The sequence below is a fragment of the Atta cephalotes genome, assembly GCF_000143395.1.
Source record: "Atta cephalotes unplaced genomic scaffold scaffold00029, whole genome shotgun sequence".
Lineage (NCBI taxonomy): Eukaryota > Metazoa > Arthropoda > Insecta > Hymenoptera > Formicidae > Atta > Atta cephalotes.
This window is the reverse complement of record NW_012130093.1, coordinates 1,763,987-1,778,659: the sequence shown is the minus strand read 5'-3', so window position 1 is coordinate 1,778,659 and position 14,673 is coordinate 1,763,987. Positions and strand designations below refer to the sequence as shown.

At 36.7% G+C, this 14,673-nt stretch overlaps 1 protein-coding gene across 1 annotated transcript in view; it reads left to right on the top strand.

Moving 5' to 3' along the window:
• LOC105620815 (RING finger protein nhl-1-like) overlaps positions 1 to 14,673 on the top strand; it is a 175,153-nt gene that overhangs the window by 154,649 nt on the left and 5,831 nt on the right. Inside the window, exon 5 of the mRNA XM_012202297.1 lies at positions 4,669 to 4,736. Within this exon, the coding sequence (XP_012057687.1) occupies positions 4,669 to 4,736 (68 nt within the window). The remainder of the gene's footprint in view (positions 1 to 4,668; positions 4,737 to 14,673) is intronic.

Below are 14,673 nucleotides of genomic sequence, written 5' to 3'. Positions count from 1 at the left end.
AGTAGTAGTATATATATATATATATATATATATATATATATATATATCTTAAAAAATATTATGTATTTAGAAAATCTAAAGACATATGTATATTGTACATATGTATATTGTATATAAAATTTAAATACATATATATTAAAGCATATAGAAACCTATACAAATTTTACTTAAGACATCTTTTCAAGTATATTTTACTGTTCGATGACAATTACTTACGCATATGAGCATGGATTACGTATATACGGAAGCGTTAATAATTAATTCTCAAAAATGATTGTAATATAACTTTATTACACATGGTTGAATTCGTAAAAAAATAATCTTTAATTTGGTAAAAAAATTTAAAAAATTATAGGTGGTAGAGGTATTTTGTTAAACAAAAAAGTAAATAAAATTTTTTTTATCTATAACTTTAAAGTATTCTTGAGAGAATAATTCGAGAGAAAAATCCGTACAACTTTTATTAAAATAATTTTTTTCTATCTTTTATATTTCCGACGATATTTGCCTTGAAAAAAAATTCCGTTTTTTTTTAAAGGATATTTCATCCCTTAAACATGAGTTAGCGCACTTATAAAAAAAATACGCGTCTCTTAGATTTTCGTGTTTAACTGCATATCTCTTGAAGAATCAAATCGGTTCCGGACAGTTGTGAATCTTCCCTTGTGAATCAAAAAGTCCCGTATCATTTTGCCCAATAGTTTCCCCAATAATTAACGAAATATTAATCCTTAAAGATACCCGAATTACGCGCTCACCCAACCTACTACTGCGAAATGTATACGTCTATCGATCGCTTGGCACGCGGGCCGTGGGGAGCGGGGATAGCCTGACAAGCGCACCATCCGAGCTATGGAGACTCGCGGCAATGTGCGCAGTGCGGGGCTCTTGCCAGGTAATCCCTGCTCTCCGCGCGCCAAGCTATCAATGGCGAATATTCGGCGCTTTAGAAATTTATATCTTATTTGCGAAAATTGCGAGAATTTTTCGAGAATTCAGTTTAATTCGTTCTAAAGCGTACGCGTGTACATACAGAAAAATGTTACATAAATATTATTTATTTCAAGTAAATAATAAGTGTATTTTAAAAATATATTATCAAGAAAATATTCTTTAATAAGGTAATCATTACTAAAAAAAATGAAGAATAAAAATTTGTTGCACGTACATACACAAATTTTATTAATCGGTGCACTCAGAGAAAGATTTCTTCAATTTAAAAAAATGTTTTTTTGCTGTATGATTAAAGAAAATATGATACAGACTCGCGAGTCGAGAAATAACTTCTTTTGTCATTTCTGTGGCAAGAAACTGATATAGGGCTATCATTTCCACACTACCTTGCGATACATAACATGGTGCATTTTTTTTTAAGTGGTATCCTCAGTAGGTCTAATTATATTCTTGCATTTTAATGCAAGAATTGCTCAAAGTGCCTTCATTCTCGTAAATAGATTTCGGCTCTTCGAGTAATATTTCGCGTCGTGCAGTGTCATTTCTGACGTAACGATATTGAAAGCTGCGAGAATTGCTTCTTGTACTTCAGCTTCAGTACCATCACAAATATGTTCGACTAAATCTTTGATGTTGTTCGCGCTCGGAAAATTGTTCTGCGTAGAGATGGACTGCGACAAGAGCGTTTTTTCCGGCTACATCGTACATAAGAGCCTATATCGGCGTGTGCTCCTGAAGATTATAATTTGCTATTTTCTCGAAATAAATGCTATATCCTGGAGCGATGTCAAGACTGTATGATTGAACGATGGATTGTTGTGAAAAAATAAATGAAGTTGATAACAAATGAACAATGCTTTCGCGCGGCGTTATTCGTCTCTACGCGGAATCTGAGCGAAAACAAGATGAGACCGTTTTTTTATAATAGATAATTTCAATGTTTTCGGGATCAGTGTTGCAATCTCGGTGATACGCTGGAGCAAAAATGCGTGTTTGCGTGAAAGTTGAAGAGAGAATATATTCTGTAAGCATTCAAATAAAAAACTTAGAGCGTGCGTTATGTCGCACGTGCATTCGATTTCTTTCGAAATATGCTTTTTGCGCGAGATGAAGAGCCGTGCATCTGCTTTTATTATTTTTATAAAATGTCCTCGTTTTTAAGAAATATTAACTGTCATTTTTCAAATATTAACTGTCAAAATATTAACAGTTAATTATTAATATTGTATTAACTATTGGCAAAATGAACATAGCAGTGTCGGCGGAATGTCCTCCTCGATCGCATCCTGTGGACGGAAGCGAACTTTCACACCGAATGACGTGTTCAACTCCCATAATAATTTTGGGAGTTGAAAATTCGCATGCTGTTCGACAAGGTGCATTCCAGTATCGGTGAGTGATAAACGTAATGAGTAGGAATAATAGCAAATTGAATTGATGTAATAATCAGTTAATGATTTAAGACATTTTCTCTCTCTCTATTTCTTTCTTCCTCTCTTTCTTGTCTCTCTCTCTCTCTCTCTTTCTCTCTCTCTCTCTCGCACTTTTTTAAAATCACACTCTTGTGATTTTATTACAATTTTCAGATCAGTCCCTTCCTTCTCCCGCCACGCCTAACAGGAGAAACTTACAATAACTATAAATACTTTTTGGAAAATAGATTGCCCGCCTTTCTCGAAGACGTTCCTCTTCGCGGACAGAAGGAACACATTTTCCAATACGATGAGGACTTCTGCGCGTTTTTCACGGCAGGTACGCAATATTCTATCTCACACGCTATCCACAGGTGGATAGGTCGAGGTGGCTTAATCATTTCGCCAGTGCGGTTGTCGAACTTAACGTGCTCGATTATTTCATTTGGTGTCATTAAAGATTTAGTTGATTATATTTGTGATGGTACTGAAGCTGAGGTACAAGAAGCAATTCTCGTAGCCTTCAATACCATTATGCCAAAAATGGTCGTGTGACGCGCAATATTCGATATTCGCAATACTCAAAGAGTCGAAATCTATGTACGAGAATAACGAAGGCATTTCAAACATTAAAATGCAAGAATAATAATTAGATCTACTGGGGATATCACTTTAAAAAATGCTATCTACCGCAAGGTAGTGTAGAAATGATAGTTATCAGTTACCACAGAAATTACAAAAGAACAACAAAGAAACATTTCTTTGAATTGAAGAAATCTTTCTCTAAGTGCGCCAATTATTATTTGTGTACATACATACAACAAAATATTATTCTAGTGCTAAATTTTTATTCTTCATTTTTTTAGTAACGATTATCTTTACAAAGAATATTTTCTTGATAATATATTTTTAAAATACACTTATTATTTATTTGAAATAAATAATTATGTAACATTTTTCTGTATGTATACGCGCACGCTTTAAAATGAATTAAATTGAATTCTCGAAAAGTTCTCGCCCAATTTTTGCAATTGAGATATAAATTTCTAAAGCGCCGAATATTTGCCATTGATAGCTTGATGGGGACTACCTGGTAAGAACCCCCGCGCCGCGCACACCGCCGCGAGCTTCCGTGGAGCTCGGATAGCGCTAGACTATCCCCGCTCTCCATCCGTGCGTCAAGCGATCGGTAGACATATATACTTTGGAGTAGGCCGGGCGAGCACGCCATTTGGTTATTTTTAAGGATTAATATCTCGTTAACTATTGATAAAACTTGCAAAATGGTATGGGATTTTTCGACTCAGTTTAGTTCACTCTACTTGCCCATGAAATATTTGGCGATTTTTTGGGATACATGCATACGTGATAGCAGAAGCGAAGCTTTTGTGGTGTAACGCGCTAGGCGAAACACATGTGAAACGTGAGATTCTGAATTCAAGTTCCAATCAGATTCAGTTTTTCATTGCCAAAAAATGAAAAATTATTAACATTCTGTGAACTTCTTTCCATAAAAATTTATATTATATTAGATTTATTTTTAGATTTATTATTAGATTTAATTTTAGAATTTTTTATTTGAGAAAAAATATTCTTTTTTGAAGAATAAATGATTGGCTCTATGGTATATCTTATTTTATTCTAGATTGAAGAGTAATAACATTGAATGTAGAAATTTTTTCTGTGGGTTTAGTATTAATCAGAATACGACGCGTCATCTACGATATAAAAACTCTCTAATCTGGCCACCTTCTCTCTGGTTTATGATTGATTCGACATGTTTCATTTAAATGCGTGAAAATACATTTAAAGTAAAATGCATGATGTATGTCCATTGCTATCATAATATTTATGATTAGATACAATTAAATTTTTCTGTGTCTTTAAATTTTAATCGCCAACTAGTCGCCTGAACGTGCAAGAATGTTTATCAAAAACTATGAAACTTATAGAGCATCTCTATAAAGCTGCAACTTACAGCGCCACTGTAGAGTGAGATGAAGTGAGAGAGCACGATTTTTCTCTCGCACAATTTTGATGAAAAATGACGGCAACTTCAGTTGGCCAAATTCTGATTCCATCTCTATTACTATGGAATCGATAACACTTTACGATCCCTACAAACATAATGTTTTTAATACTATATAACACAGTTTTTGTACGAAGTGCACTTTTCGAGATCGATGGTCAATCCTATATTTCGATAAATTAAATATGTACAAAAATTATAAATTTGTCTTGCATTGCATTATTATTGTTGTACTAATAAATATTATAAATAAAATACAACCTTTTTGTATAGATATTCAATCATGATGGACAAATTCTTCAGTCGATTGGTGGCATTGGAACAACAAAGGGTTTATTTAGGTTAATATAAAATAATGTCTTTTTCAATTCAAATTAAAAACGATATAAAAGCATAGAAGTCAAGCACGGTAAATAACGCGCGATAATTACTTTCTACACTTGATCGTATTCGGTTATCTATGATACATTTATGATACTTCTAACATGTTTTTGTTCTTTTTTGGGCCTTTTTCAGAGATTCCGACGACAATAGTATATATTAATTTGCATCTATTAATTCTGCATTGATGTACAATTGCATTACTTGTGTCTATTATTTGCCATTATTTCTGATATCTTATGTGATTAATAGGTTATAATTGCCTTACAACGCTATATGATTATTTCAAACGAGATAAAAATCTCAGAGATAAAAATCGAAACACTGTATATTGAACTGAATATAAATGAGATGAATGATAATTTACCATTGAGATAAGTATTACACAAGTATTGTAGGTGTTGTTGTACAATATTTCATGTTTATTAATTGTATTTTAGTCATTTGTATTTTAATCAGTGTGTTGAAATATAATAAAATGTTAGATCTTAGTGTTTGTTCAATTAAAAGTGTATAAGTTGAATACTCACGAGTCTTATTTTATAAATTAAACTAATGTTGTATAATTCATGACTTCATATGTTACAAATGTCTGTTACAAATGTCTGACTAACGATTCGAGTTTACTTTACAGAGTTATAATTTGTCGATAATAGGCTTTGTGGAAATCTTTAATGTTTGTTTGTAAGTTTGTACTATTTCTTTGTATTTTGATAAATAACATTTCTTAAATCAATAATTTTGTGTAATAAGGTATTCTTGAATGAAGTATTCTTCCACCCTGTATTTAAACATTTCTCTATAATGCCCAAAATAATATTAATTCTTATCCTAACTTAATAACTAATCTTTATGTTATCCGACTTTATCTTTCGCGATGCTCGAGGGATTATTGATTTACGGATTGATCAATCCCCGTATTTATCCGATTTTCGCGAGAGGTTGCGCCTTTCCATCCCTAGCGACCAATCCGCGTCGCGGTGCATGGCCCGACCCTTATCATAGAAGTGAAGGCTCAAGAAATAGCAACGTACAGTAACGAAAAATATTATGATATGCTCACAATGGCGAGTGTCATTGACAATATTATGTTGCAAGAAGATTGAGTTGTATCCAAATAGAGCAAGACGTCCACATGCCAGCGTTATACTCGAAACAGTAAAAAGGTTGTACAAAACCGAAAGCGTCCTGCCAAAGAAAAAAGACGCCGGTAGGCAGCGTTACCCAAGAAATATAGAAACAGTTCTTCGTGCCGTTGAACAAGAACCGGAAATCAGTATTTGAAATAGCATTCCACAATGCCAGAATTGTTACTTTTTAAATTAATTTCATATTAGATGGGCCTGTATGGTTTGATACGCTGGCCAACAAAATCCTCGGACCTCAACTCATTGGATTTTTTCTTGTGGGATATTATAAGGAAAAAATTTATAGACAATTTCCCGAGGACATGGAAAAATAATGATAATTGACACGATTGACAATCTGACATTGGTTACAAATAGACATTATTGGTTTATTACGGATGTGTGCTTCGAGATCATTCACATGCTGAATCGTAAAATTTGTTCTAATGGACTCGTCAAAGTGAATAGGAGTTGGCATAAGCATGCTGGTGCTTGGAGCATGCTGGAACATGCTGCGACGCGAACAAGCCTTATGATTTAGCGCGTGAATTATCTCGAAGCATACATTCGTAATGTCAAATGAACTACCTGCTTTTATAGCATGCTTTTATTACTTGCTTTTATAGCATGCTATAATCAAGCTTCTAGTCGCAGTCTGACTTACCAACAATTACAAGCGGCCGACCGATAAATTAGATTTCTATTCTGTTACTCTTAATTCTGTTCATAAAACCTAACTTAACCTAACCTAACCTAATCTAACCTGCTTGAGTGTTATCGTCAAGTTCGTCGAGATCAAGCTTTGCGTCGGATCACATTGAGGTATATGTTGTATATAATGCATTTTCTTATTTCTAATGATTTCAAATTAAATAATTAGTCGGTACTAATTAATAATAATAAACTGATAGAATAGTTCGTAAATTGTTCTTCGTAAATCATTCTTATGGCATCGACTCGAGTATCGATCAAGTGCGCGCGTAAATCAGTGATGAAAGTGTTACAGTTCTTTAGATACTACTTTTGAAAGAAAAACAAACTCTTGTTTCATTACTTGAAATTTGTCACACAGAAATGTGAAGAGTTTTCGTATTGCTTCTTTACGATCGTGAGTCGAAATTTTAATTCTACTTTGAAACTCTTTCAACTTCAATTAAACCTTATAAATCTGTTTTGATATTTGAAAAATCAAATAGGACCTTTTTTTAATATTCCTTAATCTACAACTTCTATTCAGAAAACTTCTTTTGAACCTAAAAATAAGAAATTTTCCAATAACTGATAATGAATCATTTACAAGCTCAACATAGGTATTCAGTTCATTAGATTAGAACCTATTGTAAATCTAGAGTCTACATACGTCCTAAAATTATTTAAAGTAGAAGCAAAATTTCAACTTGAGTGAAATTCATCCGTTAAGAAACGACGATATGAAGATAACGAATCTCTGCAAATGACAGAGAGAGAGAGAGAGAGAGAGAGAGAGAGAGTGTGTGTGTGTGTGTGTGTGTGTGTGAGCGCGCGCGTGTGTGAGCGTTTATTATGTGAGACAGAGTAACTCTATATCTTTAGACAGCTGTTTGCAACGAGTGCTCTTTGGTGATCGCTCGCGTCAGACAGTGAATGTGTCCGATGCCGCCTCTGTTTATCTTCTATTCGCAACATGTGATTCGCTAAGTTTATCCTTTAATAACTCAAAAAATAAGTGTCGGATAAAATTTTTGTAAAGGAAAACTCGTTTTAGAATTCAGCCAGAAACATGTCTATGCAAGGACACGGGTTTTTCTGAATCCTGTATATATATATATATATATATATAAATCTCCGACTCGCAGCGTAATCGTCCAAACAAAACCAAAAATTGAGCTATTACAAAGAAAATATATTATTCTTAGTACTCATAATACTGATACAATTAACAACAAAATGCCTATCTTTATCATCGTCTATTGTAATAAGAGCGAACATTTACCACTGGTGGATCCTGTCGCCCCGTGCTTCATCTCAGCGATTGGTCCTCATGCAAGGAAGATAACCTCGAGACAGCTGCTGGACGATCCGGGAAACTATAATTTTCTCGAACAGTTTTTCCATCCCGTTGAAACAGATCAGATATGGAAAATCTGCTGGTTTCTCTCCTTTTCGTAAGAGAAGCAAATTGGTCTTTTTCCATCGGAAGGGGAATCGGTTCGCCCTCAAAGAGACAGGACTGCCTGAACGCAAGGACCAAGCTTTTCCATAGCAAGGGATCAAATCTGTCGGAGACTCCATCAGACCCGGGCGCTTTCGCCACCGAGTCTAGCTGCTATCTTTATCTCCTGGGCCGTAACCCAGAATTCCTCGGCTCACCCCTGTGATGGGCCATTATAGGAAGTCACTTTAACTTCCCTGGTGGGGAATAGAGTATTAATTACCTCCTCAGACTTTGGATCAAGGGGATTCAATGATCTCCGTTATCGGAGGTATCGCATGTTTAAGTTTGTCGAAGACAATTTTATACGGACGCCCCATAGGTCCCTCCAAACTCTGGAGGAGCTCTCTCCTAGGCTCTCTCCTTCTTGATAGCGATCTGCAATGCTTTAGCATTGCGGAGTTCTTGATGCGCTATCTCGACGCGGGCGTCGTCCTCTCGGCGGCAGACTCGTTAGAACTTACGTCTGACCTGGACGGAAGAGCGCCGCAAATTAGCGATCTTTCCCGTCCACCAGTATGCCTCCTTGATGAACTGCCTCGCCCGGGGCATGGCAGCGTCGCACGCTTAAGTCATTAGGTCAGCCAACTGCTCCGTAACCTCATTCGGCGGCTGTTTTGGCGTCCGCAATTGAAGGACACCAAGTTTCCGACTTAATTGTCGCCATCAGAAGGTCTGCGTTGAGCTTTTTAAGTATTCAACGCGACCTGGGAATTTCCGCATTCCTGGGGGAGAGAGGGGTGTGTACTTTTCAGGGGGGGGGGGCCAGAGAGCAAACGCTATGTTATCATGATCCAACGTTGTTCCGATATCTTCGACCCATCATCCTTCATATCCGCGACCACCAACATCCAGGTGAGGTCCGCAATAGACTCATCCTGGGGGCAGACGCAGTATTTCTTAACCTGATGTTCGCTAGCACCAAGCCGAGCCAAAGAGCCCACTCTTCTAAATCGCCGCGGAGATTCAATCTTCTGGATCCCTAAGTTGGAGACCGTTAAAGCATCCCCGCAATGATAATATATATATATACATATATTGTTTTATGAAAATGATAAGAACATATTTTGATATCTTAACACAACATAAGTATGTGCAACATTGTACAATATTTTAATCAAATTCTCTGCATAATCGAAAGAGGAATGCGGAAGGAGTCTTCCCCAACGTATTCAAGTAGGTCTCAAAGTCCGCCAATTCGAGTCGAAAATAGGCAGTACATCCCATTCAGCTGAGGCTGGAAGTACACAATTTTCATGTGCCTCCATTCCACTGCAGCCCACCACTCACCTCTTTGGAGGTGTGGTGGCTTTTCTCCAAGGACTGCCACCGAGCCGGTTATTGCCACCGAGCCGATCGAGTCAACCACCCAATAGGAATTGTTCTCGGGGGCCCGACATGGTTCAGCGACAATATTTATTAAGCAATCATGCTTCGCCCGATTATGCAGAAACAAATTTTATCTTAACTACCTTTGGGCAGACTAGAGTCATGAACTTCTCCTGTACAGGCTGTTACCGCTTTCGAGACTAGCGGATACACAAAGACTAGCTCTCATACCTCTCCCTCCCCCTCCAATAACTAATCCAGAGATTGAGACTTCTGAGACTGGGATTTTTGAGGCTCCAGGGCTTAGAATTCCGGGGAGGTGGGAGGGAAGGAGGCTGGGGAATGGACTATAGAAAGAAGGTTCTATCCCGTGCCAGCTTTGACGGGAGCCTGTCTCCGCCTGGGTCTGGGGCCTCCTTTGGCCCACTCATCCAAGTCGCCGTCTTCTCCAGGAAGTGATCGAACCTCTCGGAGAACGACTGCAGAGTGTCTTGGAGGCAGGCCTCCAAATTAATAATCCAAGTGCAAAATAATTTTCATTGGTCGTTTTAATGAATTACCTGAGCAGTAGAGCCTGAGAATGCAGATTTTAAGCAGTGAAATTTCTGAACTGAATTTATTGAACGTTGTTGTGAACTAACACCTTGAATGTTATAAAATTGTTACCACTGCTAATTTCCGCTGAACGTTGGCAGTGAAATCATGGGCAATCATATTATTGTTTTATTTGCGCTAAGAATTACTTGCTTTGCGTTTGCGACTTGAGAATATACTTGAGCGTTTATCGTACTAGAGTTTTGCGCGAGATTTGATCGTGTTGCAGCTCGAAAGAAAATGTCTTCGAATCTCTTTCGTTCCGCGATCTGAGATTCGGGAAGAAGCTCGTCAATTTTTGTCTGTATTGCACCAAACTCGCGCCACAACTCATAATATTTTTCTAATTTTGCTTCTTACTTGTTGTCATTGCTATCCATGTAAGTTTCGAAGTCTTAAATCTAGTCGTGCGTTATTTGAGCATCGTTTGTTTCGAAATTTCTAAATCTGATATGGTAACCGCGTTACAATATGAAACCTAACCTATTAAAATACGTAAATAAAGACTTATCAACTGTGGTATCGTGATGGCAACGCATCTGCGCAACGGTCCAAGATGACATTGTGAGCCTATTCTTATTGAAAGAGACAAGATGGTAGGTTTTGTAGAGGGCGACAAGAAGGCGATTCTCGTCGAAAAAAATGATGACTTTGCCACCCAGATCATTTCCTCTTGATTGCAAGACGTCGACGATATCAATGGAAAATTCTGTTCCAATTCTACTCTCAGTCGAGATGCTCAGAATTTACCAAAAGTGTTAGAGTCGTTAGCAAACGTGATAATATAATAAATAATTAATTAACTACGATTGTTAGCTTGTGCGGCTAATATCCGGCTCAAAGGACTAATTTTGATGAGATTTTGATTGATATCCGTTGAAATTAATGACACCGAACGATTTTAAGAACTTTGATTTTATTTTTTTACGACGTAGCTGACAATGTGTCTCGCTATTAAATATTACCCTTTCTCCTTTCGCAGCCTCGAAGCATACTATTAACACCGCAAGCGTTAATTATAGGCGTAACTATAGGAAAGAAACGACATAAATTCGCGCGAAATTTTGTACACAGACATATTGTAAGAATGGATCGGTAGGGAATTTTTTACACAGAATATAATAAAATAAAAAATAGATTTTGTTTTTGTAAATATACAAGACTCGACTTAAAGAAAAAAGTCTATAGAGCTACCGGAGGAGAGAGGATAGTACTTAATAGCGAGAGCACATCGTCAGCCACATTGTAAAAAAATAAAATTCTCAAAATCGTTCGATGTCATTAATTTTAATCAGAATCCTATCAAAATTGATCTTTCGAGCTGAATATTAGCAGCACAAGCTAACAATCACCGTAGTTAATTATTATCACGTTTGCTAAAGGAAAGTTAATATGTAATCAAAGAAGGTTCTGTCTGGTTATCGAATGCCATCTCTAATGAATAGAATTTATTACACTTCAGCATTTACATAGCCAAAAAGGGAACTTGGTTTACATAAATTTCTTATCCACATTCATCCTTCCACACTGCTAGTACCTAACTCTAAAAAACAAATTAAAGATTTTCTTAATATTCTTATTTTCATTTCTTTGAATATCGTAATATGTTCTTCTATTTTATAATATTTGTTACCTACATTATCAGGCTGACCATTGCATATATACTATACTATACTATACAATATACTATACTATAGTACAATGCTTAGCTACAATTATACATAGATATGTCGCAATATAATATAATTCCTAATTATTATGTCACATCTTTTCTAATCGTGTCTCACGCATTTCTAGATGCAAATTTGTTCTCCTGCCTAAATATATTACTCCATGTTCTTTACCTCGCTAATTATCTTTTCCTCTGTTTTCCCTTTCCTGATCTCTTTTTTTCTTTCGCTCTCTAATTTACCTAAAACTTTACTACTATATTTAACTGAAACTATATTTAACTGAATCTAATTCTTCGCTCTAAAGTTTCTTCCATATTTCCTTCTTATTTTTTCTTAGTTCCTTAAATAAAAAACTACATACTTTTCCTCCACATAGTGTTCTATACAGTCTATCCCTATTCCGCAAAATATACGCATTCTTTATATTCCTTATCTAGTCAATATAAAATACGCATTCTCTATATTCCTTATCTAGCCAATATTTATTTCCTTCCTCCATATTCCCGCATCTAAGCCTAACTAACTCTCGCACTCCTTCTCCTACCTCTATCTTATATATGTTTTTCTTCCTTAAATAATTGGGACAACTATTCCCCGTATCAAACTCTTTGTACCTTTCTTTGTATCTCGCAATTCTCATCCTACTATCTTTCAACTGTCTTTGCCCATCCCTTTCCCTTCTAATTATTTCCTCCTCTAACCTCCCTTCATTTCCATCGTCCCTTAATTCCCTAGCATTTATTCCCCATCCATTCCCATTGTAAAATCTTTCTCTTTCTTTACCATATCTTTCCATTTATCCTTTTCTTTTTCTTTCCAACAACACCGAAGTAGGCCGTCCTCCCTTCTTTTCTTTAATCTCCTCTCTCGTATCTCATGTCTCTTATTCTCCAACCCTTATTCCACCTACCCTTAATTTGTCCATAGCTAATTCCCTCATTATCACATATATCGGAGTGTAGAACTCTATGTTGAATATCCATCTCACATCATAATCTAACATAATTTTCTCCAGACTTCCTCTTTTTTCCCATCCCCAGATCTCTATTCCATATTCCATAACACTTTGTACTAGGTATTAAACAATACCCATCTCCTTATAAAATCTGCATAGTCTGCAATCTTTCTCCTAAACCCCACAGCTTTTTGGCTGCCACTCTCCCTTTCCTGCTCAATTCTATTATGATCTTCATAATTAAATCTTTTCTATTAAAAGTAAAGCCTAAGTACTTAAAACATTGTACCTCCTCAATCTCTCTACCTTCCCATTTCCATGCATCCATGCTTCCTTCTTTTTCTTCCCATGCTTATTAAATACTATTATCTTTGTTTTTTTGGCGCACAATTCTAGTTTCCTATCTTTTAAAAATTTCCTTATTGTATCCATCATGTCTGTCAACGCAATTCTATTTTTCGCTAACAACACTATATCGTCCACGTACGTTAAGTTTCATATCCTTATACTATCTATCGCAACTCCTCCTATATTTCCATTTTTTTAACTCTCTGTCAAGGTCCGCAATACAAATTAATCCGCACATACAAATTAAACAGGACTCAAGACACAGCCCTGCCTAACTCCTCTTCTTCTTTGGAATTTCTCTGTCAAATCTCTGTTTGTTCTGACCGTAACCTCCGTGTCCTAATATATAGGTGTGGGAAAAAGTTCGTGGCATTTTTCCCATGATGGCATTAAAAAAACGCCACGAACTTTTTCCCACACGTAATATATAGATGTATAAGCTTAAATCCGCTGTTTTTTAGTCAGAAAAACATTTTTTTTTCCTAGGAAGCAAAAACAAATTTATTCAAAGTACTTGCCCTCGCTAACAATACATTTTTCCCATCTTTCGGGTAATTTGTGTATATCACGCCAAAAAAATTCCTCATCTTTCGAGGCAAACCACTCACCAAGCCATTTTCGGACGTCTTCGTAAGAATCGAAGTGCCGCTCAGCGAGCGCGTGATCCATCAACGAAAACAGGTGATAGTCAGAAGGTACCAGGTCTGGTGAGTAAGCGGGATGGGGTAGCACTTCCCAGTTGAGTGCCTCCAAGTAGTTTTGGACCATTGTTGACGTGTGCGATGGTGCGTTATCATGGAGGAAAATCAACTTGTCATGTCTTTTCCGATATTGCGATCTTTTTTCACGCAGAGCATGGTGCAATTTGATCAGTTGTTGGTGATAGCGGTGAGCATTAACAGTTTCACCAGATTTTAACAGCTCGTAGTAGATGACACCCTCCTGATCTCACTAAACGCACAGCATCGTCTTCCGTCCGAAGCAATTTGGTCTTGAGGAAGATGTTGATGGTTGGGCGAGATCAACTCAAGATTTCTTGCGTTTAGGATTCTGAAAATAGATCCACTTTTCATCGCCTGTCATAATTCGATGCAGGAATGACTTTCTTTTTTGTCTGGCAAGCAGAATTTGGCATGTATTTTGGCGTCGCTCCATCTGCCTATCGTTCAGTTCATGCGGCACCTATTTTCCGATCTTTGAACTTCCCCCATGGCATGTAACCGCATGGGAATGGCTGCTTGAGAAACACCCAATTGCTCAGCAAGCATTTTTTGCGATTGGGTATCGTCCTCGTCCAAAAGAGCCTGCAATTGACAGTCCTCAACCTTTCTAGGCCGATTTTCACGCTTCTTTTCACTCAGGTCAAAATTGTCGTCATTGAACCGGCGAAACCAATCTCTGCACGATAAAGCATTGTCGCCATAGGTCTCCACAAGCATTCGATGCGATTCGGCAGCCGATTTCTTCAAATTGAAACAAAAAAACAAATGCTTCCCGCATAAACTTTTTTGTAGCAAAAAACTAGATATAATTACGAGAAAGAAAAAATGTATGTTGTTGTATGAAATTGCTGATGATGTGCACTGGTTAATGTTGACAGATGTCAAACATAAAAACATAAAAAACATAAAAAAAAGTGTGTTGTGTGCCCAGAGTTTTGTACGCTCACTAATGCCACCT